Source organism: Xiphophorus couchianus, chromosome 13 (assembly GCF_001444195.1).
Source record: "Xiphophorus couchianus chromosome 13, X_couchianus-1.0, whole genome shotgun sequence".
In the NCBI taxonomy this organism is placed as follows: domain Eukaryota; kingdom Metazoa; phylum Chordata; class Actinopteri; order Cyprinodontiformes; family Poeciliidae; genus Xiphophorus; species Xiphophorus couchianus.
This window is the reverse complement of record NC_040240.1, coordinates 19,106,259-19,120,972: the sequence shown is the minus strand read 5'-3', so window position 1 is coordinate 19,120,972 and position 14,714 is coordinate 19,106,259. Positions and strand designations below refer to the sequence as shown.

General features: G+C 38.8%; 2 protein-coding genes across 1 annotated transcript; both read left to right on the top strand.

Annotated features, from left to right (window-relative positions):
* LOC114155762 (gastrula zinc finger protein XlCGF8.2DB-like) overlaps positions 1-14,714 on the top strand; it is a 723,567-nt gene that overhangs the window by 397,490 nt on the left and 311,363 nt on the right.
* LOC114155808 (gastrula zinc finger protein XlCGF8.2DB-like) lies at positions 9,026-11,248 on the top strand. The gene is made up of 3 exons (XM_028035917.1): positions 9,026-9,855; positions 9,928-10,556; positions 10,641-11,248. The coding sequence occupies exons 1-3, from the start codon at positions 9,365-9,367 to the stop codon at positions 10,652-10,654; spliced, it is 1,134 nt and encodes a 377-aa protein (XP_027891718.1). The 5' UTR covers positions 9,026-9,364; the 3' UTR covers positions 10,655-11,248.

Genomic DNA, 14,714 nt, shown 5'->3' with positions numbered 1-14,714 from the left:
TGCTGCACAAGAATGACAATAACACAAATGAATAAAAACAGAGTATCAAAACACTAGTTCAATTAAATGCCAAGGAATAAAAATGAGTTTTAAGAAGCGATTTAAAATGATCCAGGCTGTGGGCAGATCTAATTTGGAAAAGTAGGTTGTTCCATAGAAGAGGAGCAACAACAGAAAAAGCCCCATCTCCTTTCCTCTTAAGCAACCAAATACAGAAAGAAAATAAAAAGAAGATTTTGAAGATATAGAGTATAGATAAATAAATAAATGATTTAGTAAACAAAATGAAAAATAATGAATTATCTAAAAGCTGGAAAGAAAAGTAGGTGAGAGGAAGTTCATGCAAGTAGGGAGTGAGGATTGTTTTGTGGTCTGTCTGACAGTAGAGAAGTCATGATCATCGCATAAGGCAAGATTTTGATGTAGTTTTAGTTTTCTAAATTCAGAGAACAGTTTTCTCTTTAGAGTGGCTTGTTTAAGTAAGCAAATGATTATGAGGAATGAAATAATATGGGAAGTTTTAAACGTTTCACAACTGCAAAGAAAATAATAATTTGGTATTGTGATGCCTTGAGTGGACATCCAGAGAGGTTGACAAGCAAGTGTTAAGGTGCCAACCTGAACATTATCCAGCTGAATACCTCAATTTAGGCTTTGATGAGAGGGGGGGTATCTTTACTTTTCCTACACACACTCGCACACATAATGCAACGTGATTGGATTTGGGGAGAAGGGCGTGATTAATTTGCCATATAAAGAAACCTGGAATGGAGTAGTGGAACGGAGTGGCAATGTAATCACAATGCACTGTAAGCCATGTAATGTGTTTTGAGGCAATTGACCAAAATCCCGGACGATTTTTAGGTCTGAAAAGTAGGACATGTCCGGGACAAAGAGGACGTCTGGTCACCCTACCATCGAGGTAACGTCTTATGAAATGGTTATAATCCTCTTGTTTCAGTAACTATAGCTTGGTCACTAGACACTACTGTATTGTGAAACGTTGACCATAAATGAACTTTGTTTGGCATTGTTTCAGTTCCACACGTGGTGTATTTAGCTTAGGCTTAATGTTGACTGTAGCAGGCTACCTAGACTCCTCTGTTCAAGGGGGGACAGAAGCCATAGCGATAGCAATTTAGACTAAATTTAACGAATATAGGAAAGGCATGCAAGTTCAAAACCAGGTTTACAGAGATGACAATAAGCTGCATTTCCCTCCCAATTCTTTTTTTCTTTTGCATAATGACCAGTTGTGTGCACCACCTACTGACTGTAGGATTGACTGATTCACTGATTTGTGAAGTAGAGTAATCGTAACAGCTCTTTTTCTTCATGTTGGCCGCATTTTCTGTACTATTTATTTTTCTCATTTTCAGCACTGACCTTACTTGAAGGGAAAACTTAAGGCTTACAAAAAACTTTGTATTTTCTGTCCTGGAGGGTATACTAAGAAGCTGGCTCAGTTGTAAAGCAGGTTAAGTTAACCTTGTGCTATAGGTAAAGCACCTAATTTTCTTAACTAAATGATGCCTGCAGGTATATCTATTAGCAGGTTTAATTTTGCCTGCACTTGGTTGGGTACATTATTTTAAGTGTATTTGACAAGTTTACCAAAATATAAAAAATGTCATTCAAACTGCATTTGCTTTGTTTTACTTTTTACTTGTACTTTTCATTACATTACTTGAGTACATCCATTTTACAGTAATTTCCATACTTAAGTACAAGAAGTTTCAGATACTTTAAGACTTTAACTCAAGTAACATTTCAGTCAGTGACTTGGACTTTTACCAAAGTCATATTTTGGAGAGGTACTTGTACTTTTACTTGACTCTGAGATTTCAGTACTTTATACAACACTGATTCAGGGGCCTCCAGACATTCAGGGTCCTCCAGACATTCAGGGTCCTCCAGACACTCAGGGTCCTCCAGACATTCAGGGGCCTCCAGAAACTCAGGGGCCTCCAGACATTCAGGGGCCTCCAGACACTCAGGGCCTCCAGAAATTCAGGGTCCTCCAGACACTCAGGGGCCTCCAGACACTCAGGGGCCTCCAGACATTCAGGGGCCTCTAGACACTCAGGGGCCTCCAGAAATTCAGGGGCCTCCAGACACTCAGGGGCCTCCAGACATTCAGGGGCCTCCAGACACTCAGAGGCCTCCAGACACTCAGGGGCCGCCAAGAAATGGTTTAATTGTAACACAGACCACAGATCTAAACCTGTAGCATCAATTATAGAGAATGACAATGTTATTATATTTTATTTAAAGCTTTCAGCTGAGAAAAATAAATTGTACATTTAGGATTTAATTAGGAAGTTTATTTTTAAAAGTTTAAAGAATCATCTTGATAGTTTTGATTGTTGTGTTACCATGGCTACAATATGGTGTAATCTTTGTGTTTGAATTGGGTTTGTTCACAAATACATCACAGCAAATAACCAATAATCAGTGATTGATTTTAAACTCTGCCAATAAACCTGGTCTCCCTCTCACAGATTCACCTTATCTATATTTAAACATGTTAGTGATGCTGAGGTTCTTAGTAGGACGGGTTCCGGAGGGAGGAGGGTTCTGTCTAAGGCCCCATATTACCTTGGGCCGGCCCTGGAGGAACAGCTGCTGCGATGCGCATCTCTTGAATCTACCTGGAATCTACCTGGAATCCACCTGGAATCTACCTGGAATCCGCCAGGTGGCCCCCATGTCAGCCCCCTGATGCTTTGGAGACTTTTTGATTCATTTCATTGTGGCATGTTTGGCTTTTTGCTGCGGTTCTAATTATTGCTACAATATTTTCTCTGATGTTTATTTATGAACTCTAAATGGGCCGAATCTTCCTTTAACACTTGAGGTTCTGCAATAAGTTCTATTTACAGCCGCGAACCTCCAGCCCAGATTCCGTCAGCAGCAGCTTTAACCCACCTAGTAGAAACGTTAAGGAGAAGCAGAGCGAACAGTCAGTGGGTGGTACCAGGTGGTACCGGGTGGTACCAGGTGGTACCGGGTGGTAACCAGGTGGTACCAGGTGGTACCGGGGCTGTGAGCTGCGTCGCGACTCGCGGTAACAGTCGCAGTACCATGTCTTATACCAGGATGTCTGATATAAAGACAGATATTCTTTCTATCTATCAGTGGACCGACTCAAGCTGCCTGTAGCGAACCGGGCCTTGAGCAGAATGATGAAGTTAAAGTCAGAAGTTTCTCTGCAGCATTTCATGAGTTTAGGGGCGAGGCGGGTTTTGTCCTGCTATTACAAGGACGATTATAAAAATATAAATAGAAACAGTTTTTCTAACGTCAACATCAGACCTACATTTTTAATCACAAACCAGTGTATGAAAAAATATTCTTGCCCATAATTTGATAGTTAGAGGACACAGATCTGCCTCCTCCTCACCATGGACCCGGAGTCTGAACAACATGGAGGCTCTGAGAGTCATTATTAGACTGAGGGCAGCCAGACTAGTTTATTTTTACTAAATTATTATACTTAGCTAAATATTATTGCTGAGGGGGCGCAAACAGGCCTTCTGACATACAGATAAAAAAAAATAATAATAATTAAAAAAAAAACTCAAAAAGGGCACTAGGGGCATCAAGTATAAAAGGGGCAGGGACTCAATGCCACTAAGCCCCCCCTCTGCACGCGCCTGGGAGCCACTGACCTCCGTTGTGCTTTTTTTTTCTTCCTGTCTTTTCCCTCTTTATAACTACAGAGAGTGACATTTGAAAACGGAAAAAATACAGCGGAGCGGAGGTTCACCTTCCAGCTCGACAACCACCCTAAACATGAAGTCAGGGCTACAATGCGATGGTTTAAAACAAAACATATTCATGTGTTAGAATGGCCCAGTCAAAGTTCACATGATCAGTATTACTTCACAATAGTATCCCACTTTATGTTGGTTATTCACATAAAATTCCAATGTAATATATTTACGTATGCATTTATTATGTGACAAAATATGGAAAAGTTCAAGGGGTTGTTAAAGCAACATCAATCTAGGAGGCAGACATCAGAGCAAAAGTACAAGTTTATTACAGCAATTGCAATTGGAGAAAATCCCATTAACACACAGTGAGCGTCAAGAGTGAACACACACGAGTGTCAAAGGAGTCTCTGAGTTCTCTGTCGCTCAGGGCTTCCTCTTATACAGAGTTGACCACACAGCCTATGGCTGAGTTCCTTGAACATACAAGAATAGAAAAAGACAAGAAGTTCAGGCAGTTTCTGACAAATAGGTCACAGATGGAACACCTGCAGCCTTGAGGCGTCGACACCTTAACCACAATAATTTGCTGATTCTCTCAACTTAATTGTAATAATATTTTGGTCTTTCCTGCTGAGCTGTTTTCTCTTAAATTTTACTGTCTTTTTACATTGAAATGGTTTATGTGTATTTAGATAGATCTAAGTTATACTAATGTCTTAGAAACTAATTAAATGTAATGTTTCATTTAAAAGTTGTGAGTTTTTCTTTAGCATGTTTCATCCCAGTAGATGGTCCTTGGCCAAGACACGTCACCCGCTCCTATTATCCAGAAGGGGGCGGTAATGCAACAATGTGAATGCCGACAGTCATAAAATCCCAAAGAAGAAGAATAGGAGGAAGAACAACAAGATGGCGCAAATAAGAAGTTGCTGAGCTGTTGAGAGTTTTGTCTCAACGAGTTTCTCAATGATCAGTTAATCCTGCTGAAGAAACATCGACAGACTTTTAAGAAATCATCGTCAAATCCGAGGAAGAGATGGATGATCATCGCAGACTGCTGGATTTCTCCCGGAGGCCCCAGATAATCTTACACCGAATAGGTAGGAACCAGCAGCGTTTGGATTCAGGTTAATGTCTAAATGTATGAAGCTTTGTGTATGAGGATCATTTTAGCAACTGTTCCCCTCCTGTATGAATGTTTTGATATCAGATAAATGAACGCAAACATCACAACTACGCTGTGAGAATGGTTATTGATGTAGAGAAAAAAAATCACATTTTTTTATGGCTTTTCCTCCTTTAATTTGTAATAAATAAATTGTAGTAGCGACTGTTTGGTCAAAGCAAATATGTTAGAAAAGCCCAATCAACAAACCACTGCTGCATTGAGGTGATGCTTCGTACGTAGGAAAAAGAAGTTTAATGTGCAAAAAACCATGAAGATTGTTTTAATGTTGTTTTTTTCCGTTAGCAAATAATAAAGATCAATTTTTCATAGTTTCCTCTCCTGCTCTGGTGAAAACCCAGTGCATGCTGGTCCTGTACCAGTCTCTATACTTACACAAAATGGACGCTCTGTTAGGATTTTGTTTCATTTAGTGTTTTTTTCTGTTTAACAATTATGTCCTAGTTCACTGTAGTTTAGTCCTTAATGGTTATTCTAGTTTCATTATTTAATGTTACTTATTGTGGCTGGATCTCTCGTTTTTGTTTTCCTTGTGACAGTCCACAACTAGTGTTTCCAGTTGTGTTTATTTCTTAGTTATTACTCTTTAAGTTATTCTTCAGTGTTTCCTGTTCCCCTGTGTTCTTCTCCTCACTCATTTTCAGCAATTAGCCACATTTTAAGCAACAAGGCAATACAAAGTACTTTACAGGAATTTAAAAGGAAATCCAAACAAATAATAAACCAAAAGAAAGAGCAAACGAAGAAAAACCTAAAAATGTTGATCCAAAGTAAAATAAACCAGATACTCCTATTAAGGGTTGGCAGATAAGTATAAGTAAATAAGTATGCGCTGGTCTAATTAATTTTCTGGTTGCAAGAATAGGACTCTAAAAAGTAGTTGCTAAGGTAGTTTTTCTGGATTCCAAGTTTGTTCAAATTCCTTTTCTGGGTTAAAAGTGAGTACTCCACAGTTTTCTGACAAATAAAATAAAAAGAGAAAAGGACACATTAGGGCACATGGCAACATTCAGACAAAACAAAGACATGAGTGAAGGCGGTGACATCACAGGGCCATGAAACCATGTTGCTCAGCCTCCCGGCAGAAGTCAGATCAGATGTTATCAAAGAATGTCCTTGGAGCGCTCAGCTCCACAGCTGCATGGATACAGGAGGGGGTGAGGTGGGAAGCAGCGTTATGTTTACATATCGTCAAGGAGATTGGAAAAAATGCAGCCCTTCCAAGGCAACACGGGAAAAGCCCATTCAGATATAGAATGTCTTAGGTCAGGCAACGTCTTCAAGATCTACTTCAGTCCATTAGGGAGTTTGAGTCCTCAGCTGGGCTGCGAGTCTCAGCAAGACTCACATCCAACTTGAGTCTGTCCACACCAATATTCTGAGTGTTCACTAGTTTGGTCAAGTCCGTCATTACTTTGTGGATAAGCCAGTTATTTGCAAGCTCCAAACAGCAGAAATCCTGTTATGAATAAATCCAGGGTGTATCCCTCTGGTTGTGTCCAGAGGGAGACAGAGAGCCAGATAAAGGACCAAAACTGAGGGAATAGAAGGAGGATCTTCAGACCATCTCTTCCATTGATCGAAATTGGCTAACAAGCCAGATACTCTGGACCCTCTGAAAATTACAGTGCAAAGAATTCTTCATCACATAAGAACATTATGGACAACCATGAGTATCCTCTATATCAAGCTGTTATAAAACAACAAAGTGTCTCCTGCGCCCAGTTTTCTCTTGGAGAAAATTTGATCAACTAAGGCCTCCAAATGTGGGGCTTGCTACAGCCCTGCGCCACCACAGTACGTCCCACATTCAGATTTTTTAATATGGCCCAAAATGAAATGAGTTTGATGCCCTTGCGTTAGAATGTCTCAGTGAAAGTTCACAAGGTCAGTGTTACTTCACAGTTGTAAACAAGCACTCTGGTTCTCGGCGAAACCTTACACTTTTTTTCTTTGCGCCCTCCCTACCCATCTTTGCCATATACTCCTTCCCCCCTTGCTCCTTTCCTGACGACATCCGTGCGATTGTTGAGCAGAGCACTTCTAAGGACTTGCTCTTAGATATCAATCAATCAATCAAATTTTTATTTGTAATAGCACATTTCCAGCAGCAAGACATTTCAAAGTGCTTTACAATCATTACAAACACAGAATCACAATGCAATATAGAATCAATCATTAAGTCAAGTTACATCAATAAATTTGTAATTGATTACATTTCAAATGCAATTCTAAACAGTTGGGTTTTCAGTTGAGATTTAAAAGAAGTCAGTGTTTCAGCTGCTTTACAGTTTTTCTGGAAGTTTGTTTCCAAATTTGTGGTGCATAGATGCTGAAAGCTGCTTCTCCTCGTTTGGTTCTGGTTCTGGGGATGCAGAGCAGACCAGAACCAGAAGACCTGAGACGTCTGGAAGGTTGATACAACAACAGCAGATCTTTAATGTATTGTGGTGCTAAGCCGTTCAGTGATTTATAAACTAACAACAGTATTTTAAAGTCTATTCTTTGAGCTACAGGGAGCCAGTGGAGGGACTTTAAAACTGGTGTTATGTGCTCTATCTTCCTGGTTTTAGTGAGAACGCGAGCAGCAGCATTCTGGATCAGCTGCAGCTGTTTGATTGATTTGTTGGACAGACCTGTGAAGACGCTGTTGCAATAATCAATACGACTGAAGATGAACGCGTGGATGAGTTTCTCTAGATTTTGCTGAGACATTAGTCCTTTAATCCTGGAATGTTCTTCAGGTGATAGAAGGCCGACTTTGTAACTGTCTTTATGTGGCTCTGGAGGTTCAGGTCAGAGTCCATCACTACTCCCAGATAACACCATCATATCAGAGACGTTTGCCTGGGAGAGCTGGCTGTACAGGGTTCACAGACTAATTGCATTCACACTCCAAATCAACATATAAACAACACTTCTTGATTGTCACTGTCTTTTCATTCGCTCCATGTTTATGCCTTATCTTGCTATATGTGCCAGATCCTTCCCAATGTTGTCATTTCGTCCTACTTACTCTTATTCTTGTTAGTTAGAACAAACCAGAGAGCCAGAGAAAGTCCTATTAGTTTATAAATTCTAGAGCACTTATTCTTATTATCCAGCAACCCACCAGAGGAACATTTTGTTTTATTCTTCACTCAACCCAGAACAGGAATCAAACCATTTAGTTAGAACTATCAAGAGATCCAGAGAAAACTTCTATTAGTTTATAAATTCCAGAGTATTTTTGTTTTTCTTTTGCTTTTGTTGTTGTTGTTTTGTCTGTATTTCCTCTAATTCATGCAAGCACATTGAAATGCCTTGTTGCTGAAAATTGCTATATAAATAAAATGACCTTACCTTACTTTTATGTTGATCTTAAACATAAATTTCCAGAGAAATATATTTATGTATGTGGTCAGTATGCGACAAAATATGGAAAAGTTCAAGGGGTATGAATACTTCTCAAGCCAGGGTAGACACAATGCAGTGCACGACTAGTGAAATAGGCAGCATGAAAATAGTGATAGTAATAATAGTAGTTGTAAAATATAATAATAACTTGAAAAAAACTTTACAATAATAAAAATGTTCTCTTAAATAATAACAATAATGCCTACAATACATAATTTCATAACAAATAAAAAAAATGTAGTGCCTCACCAGGTCATAATCTTGCACATTTGCAGTTAATAGTCCCTTCACTGTTGCCAATTGATGATTTTCTTGCCGTATTTAGCAACATTTTAAATAAAAAAATGGTATCGGTCAAAATAGGAATCGGCAGGTCAGACTTTTAAAATCTGTAATCAGCAATCAGTCAGAATAGTGCAAATCGGGGAACAATAGTTTTAGCTGGTGATTTCACTACTAAATGAAATTCCTTCTCATTTACTTTAATAAAGTAAACCATTCTTTGTTTTTTCTGTGTTTTCTTGCCCAGATTGCCTGCAACATAACGTTTCTGAGGAGCAGATATGTAACCAGGAGAGGAGCTTCACTCTGGACAAGGACGAGTTAGAACCTCTGCAGGTGAAACAAGAACAGGGAATGGCCTGAAAATCTGCAGATAAAAGAGAGCAGGAGGTCCTAGAGCATCAGCAGATAAAAGAAAAGCAGGAGGTTCTGGAACATCAGCAGATAAAGTGGATGAGAAAGAAGATTACAACAGTCAGGGTGATAAGCAGCTTGAGCTAAAACAAGAGACAGATACCAGCATGGTGGTTCCTATTTTCGAGACAACATACCACGCTGAATCAGAAGCAAACAAGAAACAAGACATCTTCCAGGAAGCTGCTGATTCTGAGGACCAAAATCAGGAAAGAAGAAAACCTTTCTCATGTGCCATATGTAAAAAACGTTTCACTTTCAAATCTGCTTTTGAGCCTCACATGAGAACTCACTCTGGTGAAAAAGCCATTTTCATGTGTGAACTGTGGAAAAAAGTATTAGTCAAAAATGGGAGTTAACTCGGCACATGATGATTCACACTGGTGAAAAGCCGTTTTCATGTGTGAACTGTGGAAAAGGTTTTTGTCGAAAACCGCATTTAACTCGGCACATGATGATTCACACTGGTGAAAAGCCGTTTTCATGTGTGAACTGTGGAAAAAGTTTTCGTCGAAAACCGCATTTAACTCGGCACATGATGATTCACACTGGTGAAAAGCCGTTTTCATGTGTGAACTGTGGAAAAAGTTTTACTCTAAAATGGGAGTTAACTCAGCACATGATGATTCACACTGGTGAAAAGCCGTTTTCATGTGTGAACTGTGGAAAAAGTTTTCATCGAAAACCGCATTTAACTAAGCACATGGTGATTCACACTGGTGAAAAGCCATTTTCATGTGTGAACTGTGGAAAAAGTTTTAGTCGAAAACATGCGTTAACTCGGCACATGATGATTCACACTGGTGAAAAGCCATTTTCATGTGTGAACTGTGGAAAAAGTTTTAGTCAAAAACGGGAGTTAACTGAGCACCTGATGATTCATACTGGTGAAAAGCCATTTTCGTGTGTGAACTGTGGAAAACGTTATAGTGGAAAACGGGAGTTAACTCGGCACATGATGATTCACACTGGTGAAAAGCCGTTTTCATGTGTGAACTGTGGAAAAAGTTTTCGTCTAAAACAGGCGTTAACTAAGCACATGATGATTCACACTGGTGAAAAGCCGTTTTCATGTGTGAACTGTGGAAAAAGTTTTCGTCGAAAACCGCATTTAACTAAGCACATGGTGATTCACACTGGTGAAAAGCCATTTTCATGTGTGAACTGTGGAAAAAGTTTTAGTCGAAAACATGCGTTAACTCGGCACATGATGATTCACACTGGTGAAAAGCCATTTTCATGTGTGAACTGTGGAAAAAGTTTTAGTCAAAAACGGGAGTTAACTGAGCACCTGATGATTCATACTGGTGAAAAGCCATTTTCGTGTGTGAACTGTGGAAAACGTTATAGTGGAAAACGGGAGTTAACTCGGCACATGATGATTCACACTGGTGAAAAGCCGTTTTCATGTGTGAACTGTGGAAAAAGTTTTCGTCGAAAACAGGCGTTAACTAAGCACATGATGATTCACACTGGTGAAAAGCCGTTTTCATGTGTGAACTGTGGAAAAAGTTTTCGTCGAAAACCGCATTTAACTCAGCACATGATGATTCACACTGGTGAAAAGCCGTTTTCATGTGTAACCTGTGGAAAATGTTTTCGTCACAAAATTAATTTAACTCGGCACTTGAGGCGTCACATAGGTGAAAAGCAGTAGAAGTATTTTCCATACATGTCCTATGTTGAGGTTCACTATGGAATTGTTCTGGTTATAAACTAGAATAAATGACTGGAGGGGTTTCATGTCTATAAACCTTAAAATTTTTGTATTTGTTAAATGTTCACATTTGGATACTTGGAGATGTGCCACCATGACACATTTTCCTGTGGAGATGCTTTGTTTATTTGGGTTTTTTTTTTGCATATTCTGTATCAAAAAACAATAATGATAAACTGTATGTTATTGTATTAACATACTGTTTATGTCAAAATGTATGTTGTGTGTGTACAACGTGAAGAGCAGAGGGCTCAGCACACAGCCCTGAGGAGTGCCAGTACTGATGCTGATAGATGAAGAGGCTTGGGGGCCCACTGACTATTTAATGCATTAACAGAGTTTGACCGGACATGGACTCCCTTCCAGAACATTCTCACATGATTGGACTTGAGGGATTGATTTGTATTCTTCTACCCTGTACAGAGAAAGAGTGGGTGGGTGGATATTATTTACTTTAATACATTTATAATCAATAATAAAATGGGCTGTAAATTTTCTTTAATGGTTGTGCATTCTCAAAATGATCTTTAAACACAAAAACATCTTTGATAGGTTTGACTTTCAAGTAAAATGAGATTTTAACTGATACTGTTATTTGTTTCAAATTATATTAACCAGTCTAATTCTACCTATTGTCAAGAAAACCCGAGCTCATCCCACTTCCCCATGCTGGAGATTTAAGTTTAACAGTAATAATAAATAAAGTTATCTTTAAAATGAATCACTCAAGTGACATCTAGGCCCCACAGTAGACTTAAGTGTCAATAAAATAAATCTAGTTGTGTGTGTTGTTTTTGTCTCCTGCAAACTTTGCTTTAATTCTACTTTTTTTGTCTAATCATTAGAAATCATAGTCAGACAGAGAGAGTCATTAAACAGGAAGAGTAGGTTTCCTGGAAAAAGAGGAAGTAAGTTCAGCAAGTAAAGTGAGATTTTAACTGATACTGTTATTTGTTTCAAATTATATTAACCAGTCTAATTCTTCCTATGTAAAAGCATTATGAATAATAATTAAAAAAAACTTTTTTACTTTATAGAAAATGTAATAAAGTATGGTTGATTATTGTTGTCTCCTATTATTTGTTGTGTCTTTTGTCTTAGTTGTATTTTTCTCTTTTCTGCTTCAGCTGTCTTCTATTATTACTATGAAAAGATTTTACGTTTTTCAGAGACAAGTGTATGAGAAATCTTTAGATGTGAACATCATGTAATCCATACAATAATGCAATGACTTGAATGTACGAGTTTCTCTAGAAATATCTTCAGTCCAGGTTAAATGAGTTTATCTACAAGCAGTTAACTGCTGCTGAAAAAACATTCACAGACTTTCAAAAAAATCACCGTTAAGTCGGAGGACGAGATGGATGATCAATGCAGACTGCTGGATTTCTCCCAGACTCCCCAGATAATCTTAACGTCGAATAGGTACTGTTAAGGAAAAATGATTATTTTTGGTGCTTAATACAGTTAATCTTACGACATGTGTAAAGGTATAGCCAACACTCTTATTTGGAATAGTTTTGTGTTGAGCATTTGGGAAGGAGCTGAAATAGCAGGCATTCAGCCAAGCAGGGGCCTCCCCCACAGACAGAGCAATAAAATTTACATTCAAATGGGGAGAACTAAGGAAGTTTGGGGGAAGAGACTTCAGAGGTGTCTGTGAAATCTCATCTTAGGACTTTTGGCGTCAGGGATCTTCCCGTATCAGACAGAGATGAGCACTAAGTGGTCCGCCCTTTTACTGAAACGAAAACCAGACGGCCTTCAATCTTTGCCGTAGATCAGGGCGGTTCTTAAGTTTCTCTGAGGGCTGAGGGAGTTTCTAATAGGTCAAAGAACGAAACGCCTTGGCTGCATAAATAAAATAGGGAAACACCTATTTGGTATAAAAAATGACCTGTAAGGAAAGAAAAGAGAGAGAGACAGCGGCCGCTAATTTTTGCCTTTTTTGTCTTTGTTTTATGTTTGTTTGTCTTCCCCTTGTGTGTCTTTATTCTTATGAGAAAATGCATATCTCTGTTCCTCTGCAGCTTTGTTGTTCATTGCTTTGTATGAGATTAAACTCTGCGATCTGTGACGTCAACACGCTTTGTTGTTTCGTTTTTAGCAGCACGCCGTCGCTCGTCGAGGTTCCCGGGCAAATTAAAGAGGAAAAGAGCCAAACGTTTTGTCCAAAGTTAGCATTAAATCATCCTCTTTTTTTAACAGTAGGAACCACCAGCGTTTGGATTCAGGTTAAGGTCTAAATGTCTGCACCTTTCTGTTTGAGCATCGTTTTAGTAACTGTTCTGTAAATATTTTGCTTATAGCAAATGAACGGAGACATCACAATTGTGAAAACAGCATACTTGTGTAGAGGGAAAATGGAGCCAGCAGGGCCGTGCAGGGACCTTTGGAGGGGCAGGGGCTCAAATTTAAAAAAGGGGCACATTGAACAAAAACTCTATACTACAACATAGCAACAACCCATATTAATCAAGAATCTAATTGGATCCTACTATATCATTGCCATCATGCGGGGAAATGCAAAGCAAATATAGTCTATATTTTCCCCAACAGGTATAAAGTTTCTGTTTCTGCTGCTGACAGTCCTGGAGGGCTGAGCTGATCTGAGACTGTAGCTGTTAAACAGACCAGAGGAGAGAAGGTCAAAGGTTATAGAGTTATAAAATAAGCTAATTTGCTGCCATTTTACTAATGAAGCCCTAATAATATCTATTTAACCTGTAGAACAACCTGGCTGCAGACTGATTTATAGATCCAAAAAGCTCAAAGGGGTTAACTCTATATAATAGTTTGATGTTAGCAACTCTGAGACCTAGAATTATAGGACTGAGATATCAAGGCAAAGAAAACTCAGTAGCTGCTGGTAGGGCCCATTCAGGGCAGTGTTGTATAGTAACGAAGTAAAAATACTTCACTACTTTACTTAAGTATATTTTGGAGTACTTCATACTTTCCTCGAGTATGAAAATTTTTGATGACTTTCACTTTTACTTCACTATATTTCCGAACTTAATTGCGTACTTTTACTCCGATACATTTTCAATGTGTGGTTTAGTTACTCGTTACAAAAAAGCGAGAGAGAGAAACAAAGTGTTTTGACCCCACCTACTGATTGACTGCAACAAAGTCGGTAGCCTGCTTGCCTGAGCTTGTTCATCACCGCCAATAGGTTACACCTGTTTCGCTTCTCCCATTAAACACAAAGCAAGTCTCGCAATCAGCAGCAGCCACATGGAGGAGGAGACGGAGACCACAACGACTGCAACTACGTCGGACACGGCTCCAGGGGAACCACCAGCTGGTGATGAAAGCCCATGGCCTTCTTTAAACACAATATACTCTTTCGTGGGTGTTAAAGATTCGTCGTACTGCATGCAGTGTATGTTATTCCTGCCCGAAGATGTGGAAATTCTATCTTACAAAAACTCCCCATCCAACTTTCAGTTCCACACATGGTGTATTTAGCTTAGGCCTAATGTTGACTGTAGCAGGCTACCTAGACTCCTCTGTTCAAGGGGGGACAGAAGCCATAGCGATAGCAATTTAGACTAAATTTAACGAATATAGGAAAGGCATGCAAGTTCAAAACCATTAACATGTGCTACTCTTTAAAACTGGAACAATTTATTAGCAGGTTTAATTTTGCCTGCACTTGGTTGGGTACATTATTTTAAGTGTATTTGACAAGTTTACCAAAATATAAAAAATGTCATTCAAACTGCATTTGCCTTGTTTTACTTTTTACTTGTACTTTTCATTACATTACTTGAGTACATCCATTTTTACAGTAATTTCCATACTTAAGTACAAGAAGTTTCAGATACTTTAAGACTTTAACTCAAGTAACATTTCAGTCAGTGACTTCGACTTTTACCAGTCGTATTTTGGAGAGGTACTTATACTTTTACTTGACTCTGAGATTTCAGTACTTTATACAACACTGAAAGTGATGCATAAGAGTTTGAGTTTTGTAAGATATTCGGTGACATAACAC

Coding starts and splice junctions, on each gene's coding strand:
- LOC114155808 (XM_028035917.1), top strand. CDS start 9,365: ATGATGATTCACACTGGTGAAAAGCCGTTTTCATGTGTGAACTGTGGA. Junction 9,856..9,927: donor AGTTTTAGTCAAAAACGGGA/GTTAACTGAGCA, acceptor AAAACGTTATAG/TGGAAAACGGGAGTTAACTC.